Source organism: Bipolaris victoriae (assembly GCF_000527765.1).
Source record: "Bipolaris victoriae FI3 unplaced genomic scaffold scaffold_129, whole genome shotgun sequence".
Lineage (NCBI taxonomy): Eukaryota > Fungi > Ascomycota > Dothideomycetes > Pleosporales > Pleosporaceae > Bipolaris > Bipolaris victoriae.
The window spans coordinates 46,028-58,068 of NW_014575263.1; the positions used below are offsets into that span (position 1 = coordinate 46,028).

At 51.6% G+C, this 12,041-nt stretch overlaps 5 protein-coding genes across 5 annotated transcripts; 2 read left to right on the forward strand and 3 right to left on the reverse strand.

The window, feature by feature from the left end:
- Positions 1-1,229: 1,229 nt before the first annotated feature.
- COCVIDRAFT_112113 (hypothetical protein) lies at positions 1,230-1,783 on the forward strand (the record flags this gene model as incomplete). Its single annotated transcript, XM_014696247.1, has 3 exons — positions 1,230-1,287; positions 1,346-1,662; positions 1,718-1,783. 3 exons carry the CDS (start codon positions 1,230-1,232, stop codon positions 1,781-1,783), a joined length of 441 nt encoding a protein of 146 aa, XP_014551733.1.
- A 1,404-nt stretch (positions 1,784-3,187) lies between these two features.
- COCVIDRAFT_42006 (hypothetical protein) lies at positions 3,188-5,975 on the reverse strand (the record flags this gene model as incomplete). The annotated part of the gene is made up of 4 exons (XM_014696248.1): positions 3,188-3,436; positions 3,496-4,296; positions 4,889-5,907; positions 5,960-5,975. The coding sequence occupies 4 exons, from the start codon at positions 5,973-5,975 to the stop codon at positions 3,188-3,190; spliced, it is 2,085 nt and encodes a 694-aa protein (XP_014551734.1).
- Positions 5,976-6,129: 154 nt separating this feature from the next.
- COCVIDRAFT_112089 (hypothetical protein) lies at positions 6,130-6,943 on the reverse strand (the record flags this gene model as incomplete). Its single annotated transcript, XM_014696249.1, has 3 exons — positions 6,130-6,516; positions 6,567-6,803; positions 6,860-6,943. 3 exons carry the CDS (start codon positions 6,941-6,943, stop codon positions 6,130-6,132), a joined length of 708 nt encoding a protein of 235 aa, XP_014551735.1.
- Positions 6,944-7,191: 248 nt separating this feature from the next.
- Positions 7,192-9,595, forward strand: COCVIDRAFT_30786 (hypothetical protein; the record flags this gene model as incomplete). The annotated part of the gene is made up of 3 exons (XM_014696250.1): positions 7,192-7,963; positions 8,011-8,101; positions 8,149-9,595. The coding sequence occupies 3 exons, from the start codon at positions 7,192-7,194 to the stop codon at positions 9,593-9,595; spliced, it is 2,310 nt and encodes a 769-aa protein (XP_014551736.1).
- Positions 9,596-9,924: 329 nt separating this feature from the next.
- On the reverse strand, positions 9,925-11,496 carry COCVIDRAFT_30787 (hypothetical protein; the record flags this gene model as incomplete). The annotated part of the gene is made up of 1 exon (XM_014696251.1): positions 9,925-11,496. One exon carries the CDS (start codon positions 11,494-11,496, stop codon positions 9,925-9,927), a length of 1,572 nt encoding a protein of 523 aa, XP_014551737.1.
- Between the last annotated feature and the right edge of the window lie 545 nt (positions 11,497-12,041).

Below are 12,041 nucleotides of genomic sequence, written 5' to 3' on the forward strand. Positions count from 1 at the left end.
CAGAACGAGTATCGGACCACTTTGTTTTGTCTCGACGGCATTGACAGGATGAACAGGCCTGTGAAGTAAACGTTGTCGTATGATGTTGTTTGATGAGCGTACCTGAGGACCCAGGAGCAGCCTTCGATGTTGTTTTCCATGCAGTAAGGCCGTGGATCGTCATGCGCCCCGCCGAGCACTATCCTGAGGCACAGAGGAGAAACCGGGACTCAGGCATCCGCTGGCTAGGAGCAAGCCATGGCCGTGCCGCATCTGGATGGATGACGGAGAATTCCCAGGCCGCACATGGCTGGTCATGGGTCAGAGAGAGAGAGAGCAATCCGGTGGCGTGGAGACTATCGGCAGCACGGAGACTAGTAGAGTAGGCGAAAGCATGTGGAGGCGTCATGTAGAGATAGCCGACAGCACTGGGATGTGAATATCGCGCTCTGATTTGCATTGGCGGTGGGTGGCATGTTGCTGTCGCCATCAATCACAGGCACGTGAGCGTGAAGAGGTGCTCTTTTTCGCCTTCTTCACCGTCTAGCGCAGGGCGAGGGGTTGGCAGCAAAAGCCAAGCGGCTGTTGCTGGGACGTGATAGGGTAGACGAGCATCCGGCGCACGGCCGCTGTGGCTGCAGCGGGGCCAAGCACGCTCGTCCATCTCGTGCAGACAGCCAATGACCTTGACCACAACCGCCCTCAATGGCAGCCGTGCGGGTCAAGCGGCTACACAATTGACCTGCACCATTTCACCCCACCCCAGTCGCTGCCCAGCCGAAAACAACCAGGATCCGAATGGCGCATAATTGTCTTTACAATTGGGGTCGACCTCCCGCTGTCGCTCCCGGTATACTGATACACCTCACGTCGCGAAGCTCAACGGCAACACCACGCTGCCTGAACACCTAACACGCCTGAGACTCGCCTACGCCTCAGCCCTCTATAGCACTTGCGCAATATCTATCCACTCTGCTCATCGGTGCCTGTCCTCCATCCACGCCTTACTGCTTTGAGCCTCCACTGAACCGCCGTTGTACCCGACGCATTGCCTATAACAAACTCCGCCCTGCCCCTCCGTCCCACGTCCGCTGCTCATCTGTCAACGAGGCTACTGGTAGTCGAAGGGACATTTCTGCTTACTTTCTTTGTTTCTCTCCTTCTTTTCTCTTCTTACCATTTAACTTTCTTTCTCAAACGACCGCGGGCTCGGTTTACTGCTCGTATCCCTTCTTTATAATTTCTGCACAATGGGCAAGTTAATCAAGAACCACTGGGCGCGTCTCGTCATCCTCACTGCTGCTGCCTGTAAGTTCCACTTCCCGATTGCACACTCCCACCACTGTTACTAACTCTACCACCATAGACCAAATAGCCGCTGGATTCCACTGCTTCTTCTGGCCCAAGATCTTCTGGGATTTCCTCACCAAGAACCTCGATGGCGCTGTCAAGCCCATTCCCGTCCTGCAAGTCCTCAATGTAGTTCTCGGTGTCATTGGCCTCGCCTGGGAGTGGCCCCTACCGCTGCTCGCTGGTACGGGCCTGCATCGTTCAATCGAAGCACGCCTCATCGTCTACCCCATCAGCGCTCTGTGTGCTCTCCTCATCTACCAAGGCACAAACTCTGGCCTGTACTACATTGTCGGCATGTTTGCTTACTTTTGGGCATACAGCGAAGGCGAGGTACGTTCCACATGATCTCTTCCTCTGATCTACTATCATACTAACACTTCTCTAGATTGTCTGTCCCGAACCATGGACTCTACCTAAGCGCGGCTCTACTGCGCGTAAAATAGGCGTATAGTTTGTCCACAGTACACAGACAGAATAATCTCAGCACATACAAACCCCAATTTCGCTTCATCACACCCCTTTCAACCCGGGATTTATGAATCATGTACCCATTGTCCATGTAGACGACTGTACCTTTTTCCGCATTTTTGCAACCCGACATCTCTGGCAGACACCCCTCTTGATTTAGCGACTAAACTCTATATATTTTTTTTTCTCATCTCCCCGCCGGCCGCAGAAAGCCGTAGCGTGGGAAAGGCAAATCCGGCGCATTCTTATCATACCAAATATCGCGTGTTACTCTTTTTTTTGGTTGCTAAGGAGAAAGGCATATAGCGTGTGCGAATGATTTCTCCATAGTCATCGTCATGACGATCATGTATTCAAGTCAAGCATTCAACCCTCCAAACTCTTGCGGGGGGCCTCCATTCTGAATTCCTTCTCGCAATCTGCGCAATTTGAACAATCAAGTTTACAAAAAAAATAAACAAAATCAAGAAAATAAAATTCATCGACATTGTAAATTTGTGTACCTTTTCACCTCCATGAACATGATTCCCTCCCCATCAAACGTCAGCGCAAGTAACAAAACGCAACAAAACACATCAACAACATAGTTTAACTCCCCCAAAAAAAACCTGCACGTCAACGAAAAAGGTTCTCTCTCTTGCATAAAGGAAACACTGAACATTGTAGAACAATTTACCGTCTGCACAAAAAATCCCTCTCGTCACTTGGAGTCCCTTACCCGTCAAACTGACGTGCGTAAAGGAACGTGCGTGACACACGTCGTGTTTCAGGCATGCCCATGTTCATACAAACTCAGCCACAGCACCCACGTCACTTCTTTCTTTGCCCCCTTTTTTTTTCTCTTTTTTTCTTTTTGGGAATAATTTGCTCCGCAGACACGTGGGTTGATTGGGGGTTCATACGTGGTGTGCTTCGGTGGGGCGTGGCTGGGGTTGGGTTAGGGGGGGGGATGGAGAGGGAATATGGAGAAAAAGCTGCAAGTATAGAGAAATCATTGGAAAGCATGGATTTTGTGATAATAAAAAGATTGTTTTTATTTTGTTGGGAAAAACGAAAGAATTTATTTCGAGAAGGGAAAAGCATGGAAATTAGTTTTACAATGAACATGTGTATTTCACGAAAAAAAAACGTCCAGCTTCACGTCTGAAAAAAATATAAAATAGACGTTGACATGACCGTTGCCTTCTCGGGGACTTTTTTTACTACATACTAGACAATGCTTCATTTTCATATCAACGTCCAGAAAAAAAAATCAACAGCGTCTCCTTCGCTGCGTGATTAAAAAAGAAAGAAAGAAAATTTCGTGACGAGACATACATCTACCCTTCTTCGCCCTCAAAAACAACCATAATACCGCAGGACACATTTGCAAGAAACCAGATCAACCCTACTCGGCAGGACCCTCGATCAAAATCTTGATACCCTTGCCGCCCTTGACTTCCTTGAACGCATTCTCAGCATCCTCAAACTTGACTTTGCCTGTGATGAGCTCCTTGACTGAGATACGACCGCTAGCCACAAGATCAATAGCAGTCTGGTAGTCACCGGGACCGTAGCGGAAAGAACCCTTGACGTTGAGTTCCTTTGTGCACATTGCTACAATGGGGAAGGTGATGTCTGGCTTGCCCATACCGCCCTGTTTATAATATGTTAGTAAATTTAATATCCACAACCGTCAGTAAAAAAAATACGTACCTGAACATATGTTCCGCCCATTCGTAGAGCGTGAATGGCAGTTTGAATGCAAGGCTCTGCGCCAGATGCATCGATAATGACATCGGCACCAGGTCCCAATTCACACTGCTTGATCATGTTTCTGGCGTTCTCCTCTGCGCTTACGCGCTCGCTCTTGAAACTGGAGTTGGCAGCGTAGTTGAGCGCAAAGCCCAGACGCTCGTCGTTGATGTCGACGGTGACAATTTTCTTTGCGCCGTATGCCTTTGCGACGGCACAGCAGAGCAGACCGACGGGGCCGGCACCGAATACGACGACAGAGTCACCGGGCTTGATGGCTGCTTGGCGGGTAATGTGGACAGCGACGGCGGTGGGCTCGATGAGGGCGCCCTCTTCCATGCTCATGTTTTCGGGTAGCTTGTAGCAGTAGTCTTCGGGAAGAGTGTAGTACCGTGCGAGGGTACCGTCGTATGGGGGAGTTGCTGCGAATGCCATGTCGGGGCAGAGGTTGTACTTTCCCTCTTTGCAGCGCACGCAACGACGGCAGGGCACACCAGGCTCCATGGCGACTTCATCTCCGACTTTCAGACCCTTGACCTTGTCGCCGACCTTGTGTACGATACCGGCAGACTCGTGGCCGAGCACCATGGGCTTCTCAACTACAAAGTGGCCGATGCGTCCCTCGACCCAGTAGTGCACGTCGGAACCGCAGATACCAGTCCATCGTGGCCGCACAATAACATCGTATGGTGATGGGAGTTCAGGAATTGGCCGATCTTCATATGTGACTTTGAATGGTTCTTGGAGAACGAAAGAGGGGTTCTGGTAAAATGTCAGTCATCTTTTGCTCCTCCGCTATGGATGTTGGCCGCGATGTTGTCGTGTCGCGCTGTGCATGGCGGGGTTATGGCGGGGCAATGTAAAGTACCTTTTGAGAAGCGGTTTGTGAAGCCATGGTGAGTAATGTGCAAGATATGAATGTGACTGTTGGTATTGGTTCAATTCAATATCTACAAAGAGAGGGAGAAAAGAAGAAGAAGAAGCAAGAATAATCTGTCAAAACTCACGCGCAGGCAAGTCGTATGTAATGACGATGCAAAGGGTGGACCCCCGAGCTACAGCTTCGCAGCGAGCTATCCCGCCCAGGCTAGCAGGAAGGCTGTTGACCAAAGGCTCGAGTCTGGAAGCGTTTTAATTACCCGGACTAATTACCCGGCGCGTGCATCACTCTTCTTGGATCGTTCCGTCTGAACATCTCGGCGTTGCTCCGAGGGTTTCTTGCTGCGCACCGCCGCGAGTATGCGAATGACCAGAAAAATCCCACGTGCATGGTCCGTGGGGGCCCTGCCAAAAAGCCTAGGCCTCGCCTGGCCATATCTCCCAAAGGATAATCTGCCCAACTTTAGCCACTGACTGGTGGCCTTTTACCACTTGAGCCATTCCTCGTCCAACATGCCCACCAACACGTCACGAGCGCACCGTCGTCTGGGTCACCGCTCGCTCTGGACGCGCCCCAGTCGTCATATCCTTTCTCTTCACCTTCGTCTACTATCTGCAGCCCAATCTCAAGCATTCGACGGCGAAAGTCCTCAATCTGAGGCAGATATGCATCTCTGTAGGGAAACTCCACAATGACCTTGGCGTCGCTATCCTGGGAAAGCCAAACTGCAATTGTGTCTACCAGCATGCGAGGATGATCTGCAGAGTACAGCGAATCTGCAGCCAGGACTACCGGAAACTTTGCGGGCACGGCCTCACCGTCGTCCTCTAGCGGTTCGCAAACCTGAGGCTCAGTCCAGTCAAGCATGGCTGCCCGAGCACTTCCATTGTTCCCGATAACCACCTCGTTGTTCTGAACTATGTTATACTTAAGGTTCGGACAGATGCTAGGCAGGTCTGTCAGCACGACGTCTGCACCCAGGCCTGCCATGGCGAGTCCAACCAGCCCAGTTCCCGAACCAAGTTCAAGGACTTGTAGTCTACTTTTTGTATCCGTAGGAACCAGATCGAACGAGCTGAGGCGTTTCGCGAGGAGATATGACGCTGCCCAAGTCTTCAGACCCAAGTCGTCGCCAGTCATAGTCGGTTCGTGGATGCTGAGGTCGAAAGCGTCGGACGACGTGGGAATGTGGAATGAACGTGACATTGCGCCCATGGCAGATCGTCCAGAGCGCTCACTGAGCCTTGCGCTGGCTTGATCCCAAATCTGCTCCTTCAATTCTTCATCCTCTATCCACCGTAGATCACTACCAATGATGCTTGTGAGGTACCCTGTGACGCCTTCTGGGCTGACTGTGACTGCCAGCGCTTGTCCATCTTTGCGCTTCGTTTCTCCAGGCTCTTCCCATGACGGTGGGGCAGTTGTGAGAAGTCTGAGGGTATCGAGGAGTGCCTCAGCAGAGGGCTTGGTGTAGATTTGGGGGAGGTCGAGGACTGCACGGAGACTTTAGCACCCAGTCATACAAATGATAGGCGCTATCCATACCATGTAGCATGGACATTTTGAATTGACTATGGCGGAGGCGCGGTCGCAATATCGGCGAGCGGGGTGCGACATTCGGTACTCACCAAAGTCCAGCGGGCCCGTGCGGGGCTATGAGCTCACAGTACCAATGACGGTTTTCTCCAAACCAGAAACACGCATCAAAGACTTTCTCAAGCCTTCTTCAGCGTGCTCTTGAACCCGTAATACGCCTGATCCATATCAAACTGGAACTCGCGCGCCTGCTCGTCGTTCAGCTTGTCGGCCGCGCGCATTTGGTTCAGCGTAATCAGCCACTGGACAATCTTGCCCTTGTTCTCGAAATCGACGTCAGTCACCTTATTAACCGCTTGTATAATTTCGACAAGGAGAGGATGTAGCGTATCCTTTTCCACAAGTCCAATCTTAATGGCGTCCAGCAGAGTAATAAAGGTCTCGGTCGCATTGACTACAAGTGTTGCATCGCCAAAGTCACCTTGCTGAGCTGGTCTCGATGGTCCCTGTTCGACGGTGGCGGGTATGCCGACGCGCAATCGTTCAACGGCCCTTGGACATTCCATCTGGTGTGCTATTAGCGCGGCAGAAATAGTCGCCAGCTTTGTTAACGTACATGCCACTCCCTGGCGAACTGATCCAGATCACCGAATGCCCGTGCAACTGTCTCGTTGGCGAGATTGGATTTGTACTGTTTCATCAATCGGCTGCATGTCTCTGTGTAGTCGGCTTCGGCAATCGAGTCCTTGAGGTAGGCCTTCTCGACGGCATCTAGGGTGATGATGATGCTGTAGATTTCGGCAAGAGAATCGTTCAAGTCGCGCTCCGCGTTTGTTGTTGAGAGCTTGACTTCCTAGGCAGCCATTTAGTGACCAGCGCAAGATGTGGTGGGACCGAAGCGCGTCATACCTCGTCGAGATTGATGGTCGCGGCCAGATTGGAGCGCGGAATGTAAGGCGTGGGCGCATATGCGAGAGGCCTAGCGTTGTACATGGCGATAGAGGTTAAGTATACACAGTCGTAGTTGTAGGTGTAGTAGTCGTCGTGCTTATAGTGTAGGCACCAGGCCCAGGTTGCGTCGGCGGCGGCCTGGTCAAGCGTGCATGGCGTGGGGAAGCGCTAGTGGTTGCAGGGTCCCTTAGCGCTGGGAACTTTTTCGAGCGCCCAAGTTTTTCAACCACCAGCTGCACGTCTGGCCAGCAACACCTCCCCCACCACCGAAACCCCCCAATTCCGCCGAGATGCCCGTCTCCAAGGCGACCAAGAAGTTCCAAAAGGACAAGCTCGGCGACACCATCAAGCGCCGCAAAGATGTCGCCAAGATCAAGCAGCGCAAGCAGATGGACGCCAAGAAGAAAGAGCGCAAGGCTAGAGACAATGCGCGCGCCGACGACGTCGAGGAGGAGGCGGCTGCCAAGAGGCTCAAGATGAACGGGGCAAAGGATGACAAGCTGGGCGAGATGTCCATGGACCAATTCTTCCAGGGCGGCTTCCAGATCCCAGAGATGAGCAAGAAGAAGACCAAGCCAAAGACTGGCAAGCGAAAGCGCACACCTGTTGACGAGGATGCTTCAGAGGGCTCTGATGAGGACATGGCAGAGGCACCGGGCGCTGCTGACGATTCGGGATCTGACAGCGAGTCGGGCGACGACATGGACACTCATAAGGAACAGCTCGCTGGGCTGGCGGAAAAGGACCCCGAATTCTACAAATACCTCAAGGAAAACGATGCCGAACTCCTAGACTTTGCCGAAGACGCCGACCTCGCTGAGATTGACGCACTCTCTGCCAGTGAGGACGAGGCCACGCCACGGAAAAAGCACAAGGCCGACGAGGCAGAGACTACGGGCAACGACCTCACTATCAAGACTGTTCAGAAATGGAAATCTTCAATGGAGTCCAAGCACTCTTTGCGCGCCATGAAGGAGGTTGTTCTTGCATTCCGCTCTGCTGCACACATGAACGATGAGGACAGTGGAAAGTCATACAAGTACTCGATAACAGATCCAGATGGTATGTTGGCTATGTCTTGAAAATATGGCAACGCTAACAGTTCGCAGTATATCACCAGGTCCAAGTGACTACTCTTCAGCTTGTCCCCAAGGTCCTCCAACATCATCTACCTGTCAAGGAGAGTGCTGGCGGCAAGATGTAAGCATACTACTACAGTGCTTTACGACCATCGCTAACAAAAATAGTCGCGTTCCTACAGATACCAAAAAGTTCCGCACTCTTACGCCCCTTCTCAAGTCGCATACCGTCTCGATGCACCACCTGCTTGAGAACTTGGCCGATGCGAAAACATTGAAGATGACTCTGGATTCCTTGTCAAGCCTCCTCCCATATGTTCTCTCATTCAAGAAGATCATTCGCGAGGTTACACGCTCAGTTGCCGCTGTATGGGCCGACAGCTCCAACAACGACGGCACCCGAGTATCAGCCTTTCTCGTATTGCGACGTCTGTTGGTCATTGCCGACCCAAGCATCCGTGAGGCTGTCTTGAAGCAAACATACCAAGGCCTTGTCAAGGGCGCAAGAAACACTACAGTCCATAACGTGCAGGGCATCAATCTCATGAAGAACACTGCGTCTGAACTCTGGGGCATCGATCCAACAGTAGGTTACACAACTGGCTTTGGCTTCATCCGTCAACTTGCCATACATCTCCGGACCAGTATCACAAACAAGACGAAGGACTCCTACAAGACAGTATACAACTGGCAGTACATCCATTCCCTAGACTTTTGGTCCCGTGTAGTATCGATGCACTGTGAGTCTCTCCGGGAAGCCGAGGCTGGAAAGGCATCACCGCTACGACCGCTCATCTATCCCGTTGTCCAAGTCACGCTCGGAGCTATGCGCCTCATCCCGACATCGCAATACTTCCCTCTCCGGTTCCAACTTGTGCGCTCCCTTCTCCGCATCTCTCAAGCAACTTCAACCTACATTCCTTTGGCACCCGCCCTTATCGAAGTCCTGAACTCGGCCGAAATGAAGAAGCCTCCGAAACCCAGCACTCTCAAGGCGCTCGATTTCAACGTCAGCATCCGCGCGACAAAGGCTTACCTACGCACACGCGTCTACCAAGATGGCATTGGCGAGCAAGTTGCAGAGCTTCTTTCTGAGTTCTTCGTCCTCTGGACCAAGAACATTGCTTTCCCCGAACTCGCACTCCCTGTCATTGTCATGCTCAAGCGATGGGTCAAGGCCATGACCAAGAAGAGCGGCGGAAACAAGAACAACAAGGTCTCGTCTATGCTTGCCCTTCTTGTCCAGAAGCTCGAGGCAAACTCGCGCTGGGTCGAGGAGAAGCGCAACAAGGTTGAATTTGCGCCCAACAACCGCGCCGGTGTCGAAGGTTTCCTGAAGGAGGTCGAATGGGAGAAGACTCCTCTGGGCGCTTTTGTCGCGGGCCAGAGAAAGACCAGAGAGCAGAAGCAGAAGATGCTGGATGATGCGCGCAAGACGGAGGATAAGAAGAGGAAGGAGGCTGAGATGGAGGGAAAGAAGAATGGCGAGGTGTTTGAGGATGACGATGAGGAGGAGGCTAGCGACGATGAAGAGGAGGAGGTTGATATTGAAGGACTGAGCGATGAGGATGTGGATATGGAAGATGATGACGAGGAAGAGAGTGATGACGAGTAGAGAACATATTGTGTGTATTTTATCTTACGTTGGGTTTTGGAAATGGGTTGGAAATCGGAAAAGACGATAATTTCCCAGGTTACCGTGCATACAATAACAAGGTGACTGCAAATACGAGGCAGTTTTTCATCCTAGTTCTTCAGTCTCCCTGGGTCTTATGATGTGACTACTATTGCTACTATTCATGTTCAACTATCTATATAAAGGGGGTAAGATGAAAATCCCCAAACATCCCAATCCTTTCCCAATGATCACTCCAAAAACCCTACATGAGCACAGAAAGAATCCCATCTCCCATGCCTCCCTTTTCATACCCAAACACCCCTCCTTCATTTCTCAACACATGCAACCCACGCCCCCTCCTCCTTCAACCGCTCATACTCCCGAACTTCATACACCGTCGGCCTCCTGGCCTCGCCCTCCCACCTAATCCCCTCCTGCCCCTCACACCTCTCGAGCCGAAACCTCAGCACGCCCTTCTTCTCATCCAAGACCTCATACGCCACAACCGTATACAACCCATCATACCTAATCCCCCTCTGCGGACGATACTTATTCCCCTTGGCCGACTGACTCGATCTCAGCACGCGCACCGGATCCCGCGTCTGCAGCGATGTAAGCAAGTGTTTGGTATTCTCGGAGATGGAGCCGGCGTTGTCGTTGTTTTCGGTGCCGGAATAGTGAATCAGGTTGCCGTCGTCGAGGTCGGAGTATCCGGTTCCGCTGGACAGTACGATGGAGTAGGTGCCGTGGGTCTTGCTGCCGAAGATGCCGCCTTGCGGGTGGCCGTGGGCGCCGTCGCGCACGGCGCAGAGTTGAGTTGGCCACCATTGGCCGGGCACGAGGTGGCCTTGGCCGATGTATTTGGCGGTCACGGGGTATGTGGAGCGGTAGACGGGGCAGATGGAGTCGGAGGAGCGGTTTGTGGATTTTTTGGTAAGTATGCCGCGGAGGAGGTCTTGGGTTAGGTTGCCGGCGTACCAGCGCTTGTAGAGTTGGTAGCTGTCTGCTTTGATGTCTGGAGGGAAGTTTGTCTCTGCGCGGAAGATTCGGGGAAGGCCATTTTGAGGGGAAAGCATGTGCGTTTTGCGGAGTATGTAGGGGGTTACGGGGAGAGTGATCTCGGCTTTGTGGATGAGATCGCGGAGTTTGTTGTAGAGATTTGGGAGATCGCTGGATCGGTTCCTTTTGGGGGCGTCTTCGCATTGGCGGGCGAGGTCTTTGAGGGCGTCTAGGGCTGTGAGCGCAGGGGGCCGCCGTTTGGACAGGTTCTTCATGTGTATGCTGTCAGTGGAGATGGAGGTGTACCATTCTGGTAGGTCCTGGTGTACGGTATATTGATCCAACTTGCATTGGGAAGTTCGCAAGGATTTTGACGGTGCAGGAATGGTCTCCTTGGGATTTGCATTGTTTACTGCTGTAGTCAATGCCCCCTTTTGTGGTTGGCGTGCCGTGTCTTTCAGTGACGAGCCATTCTCCACCTGCTCAGTAAGAAACCTTATTTTCTTACTCTGTTTTTTGTCTAGGGTTTTTACTGCCTCCTTTCGCTTGTTCTTGTCTGGCGCTTGTGTGATCTTTCTAGAAGTGGCCACGGTGGGAGCAGCGCTTGTTTTCACAGGCTGTCGCTCAGTACCGCTGGACTCTTCTCCGACGTTCTCGTATTCAAACCTATCCGAAGATTTCAATACTGGCTTCGGATTTAACTCCTTCATCTTGTTTGCTAACAAGCTTATGGTTTCTTGGTGCTGCTTGCTGCCCGCTTCTGCCTGCTTCCCTACGTCAAGGATCCTAGCAGCGAATGCTTCTTCTGAGTTGACACCTGATACTTCCACAGCATTTCGTGCCGCTTTCAGCATCCACGCTGGTGGTCGCATTGACATTTCCTCTCTCTGATTAGCCATGTCAGGTTGGTTGAGTTGATTGGGTTGGCCGACTTTGTGATATAGTGAGATGAATCGTGCTTATTATGTCTTACGCTAGCCGCAAGTGAGTCCGGCCTGCAAGCAAACGAACAGCAAACGAACCAAACCTTACACAAAGAATGGGCGGTGAGTGTGGCAGCTGGGTGTGTCCTAGGCAATAAGCAGTGTCACATATGATTTCACTACTGCTTGAGTAGTGCGCCACTTAATATCTAAACAAGACTACCATGAACGTAAGTATGTGCTTAGACTATACTAAATCGAAAGAGGTGGTTAAAAGCCTCAGATATGTAGAACGCTCAAATCAGTCTTGAAGTAGAATAAGTAACGAGATGCACTACATGACACTCTTAACATACATCGGGTTTTGCGGTACAGCTAGCACCAGGCAGCCACTATATCAATAGTTCATAGTAAGAACCAAAGTACAGAGTAGCTTTACCCTACAACTGTCTTGCAACCTTGCTTCTATCTAGGACTACATAACACAAGTGATTTACGAAGCGACTCGTCAATATATAAAG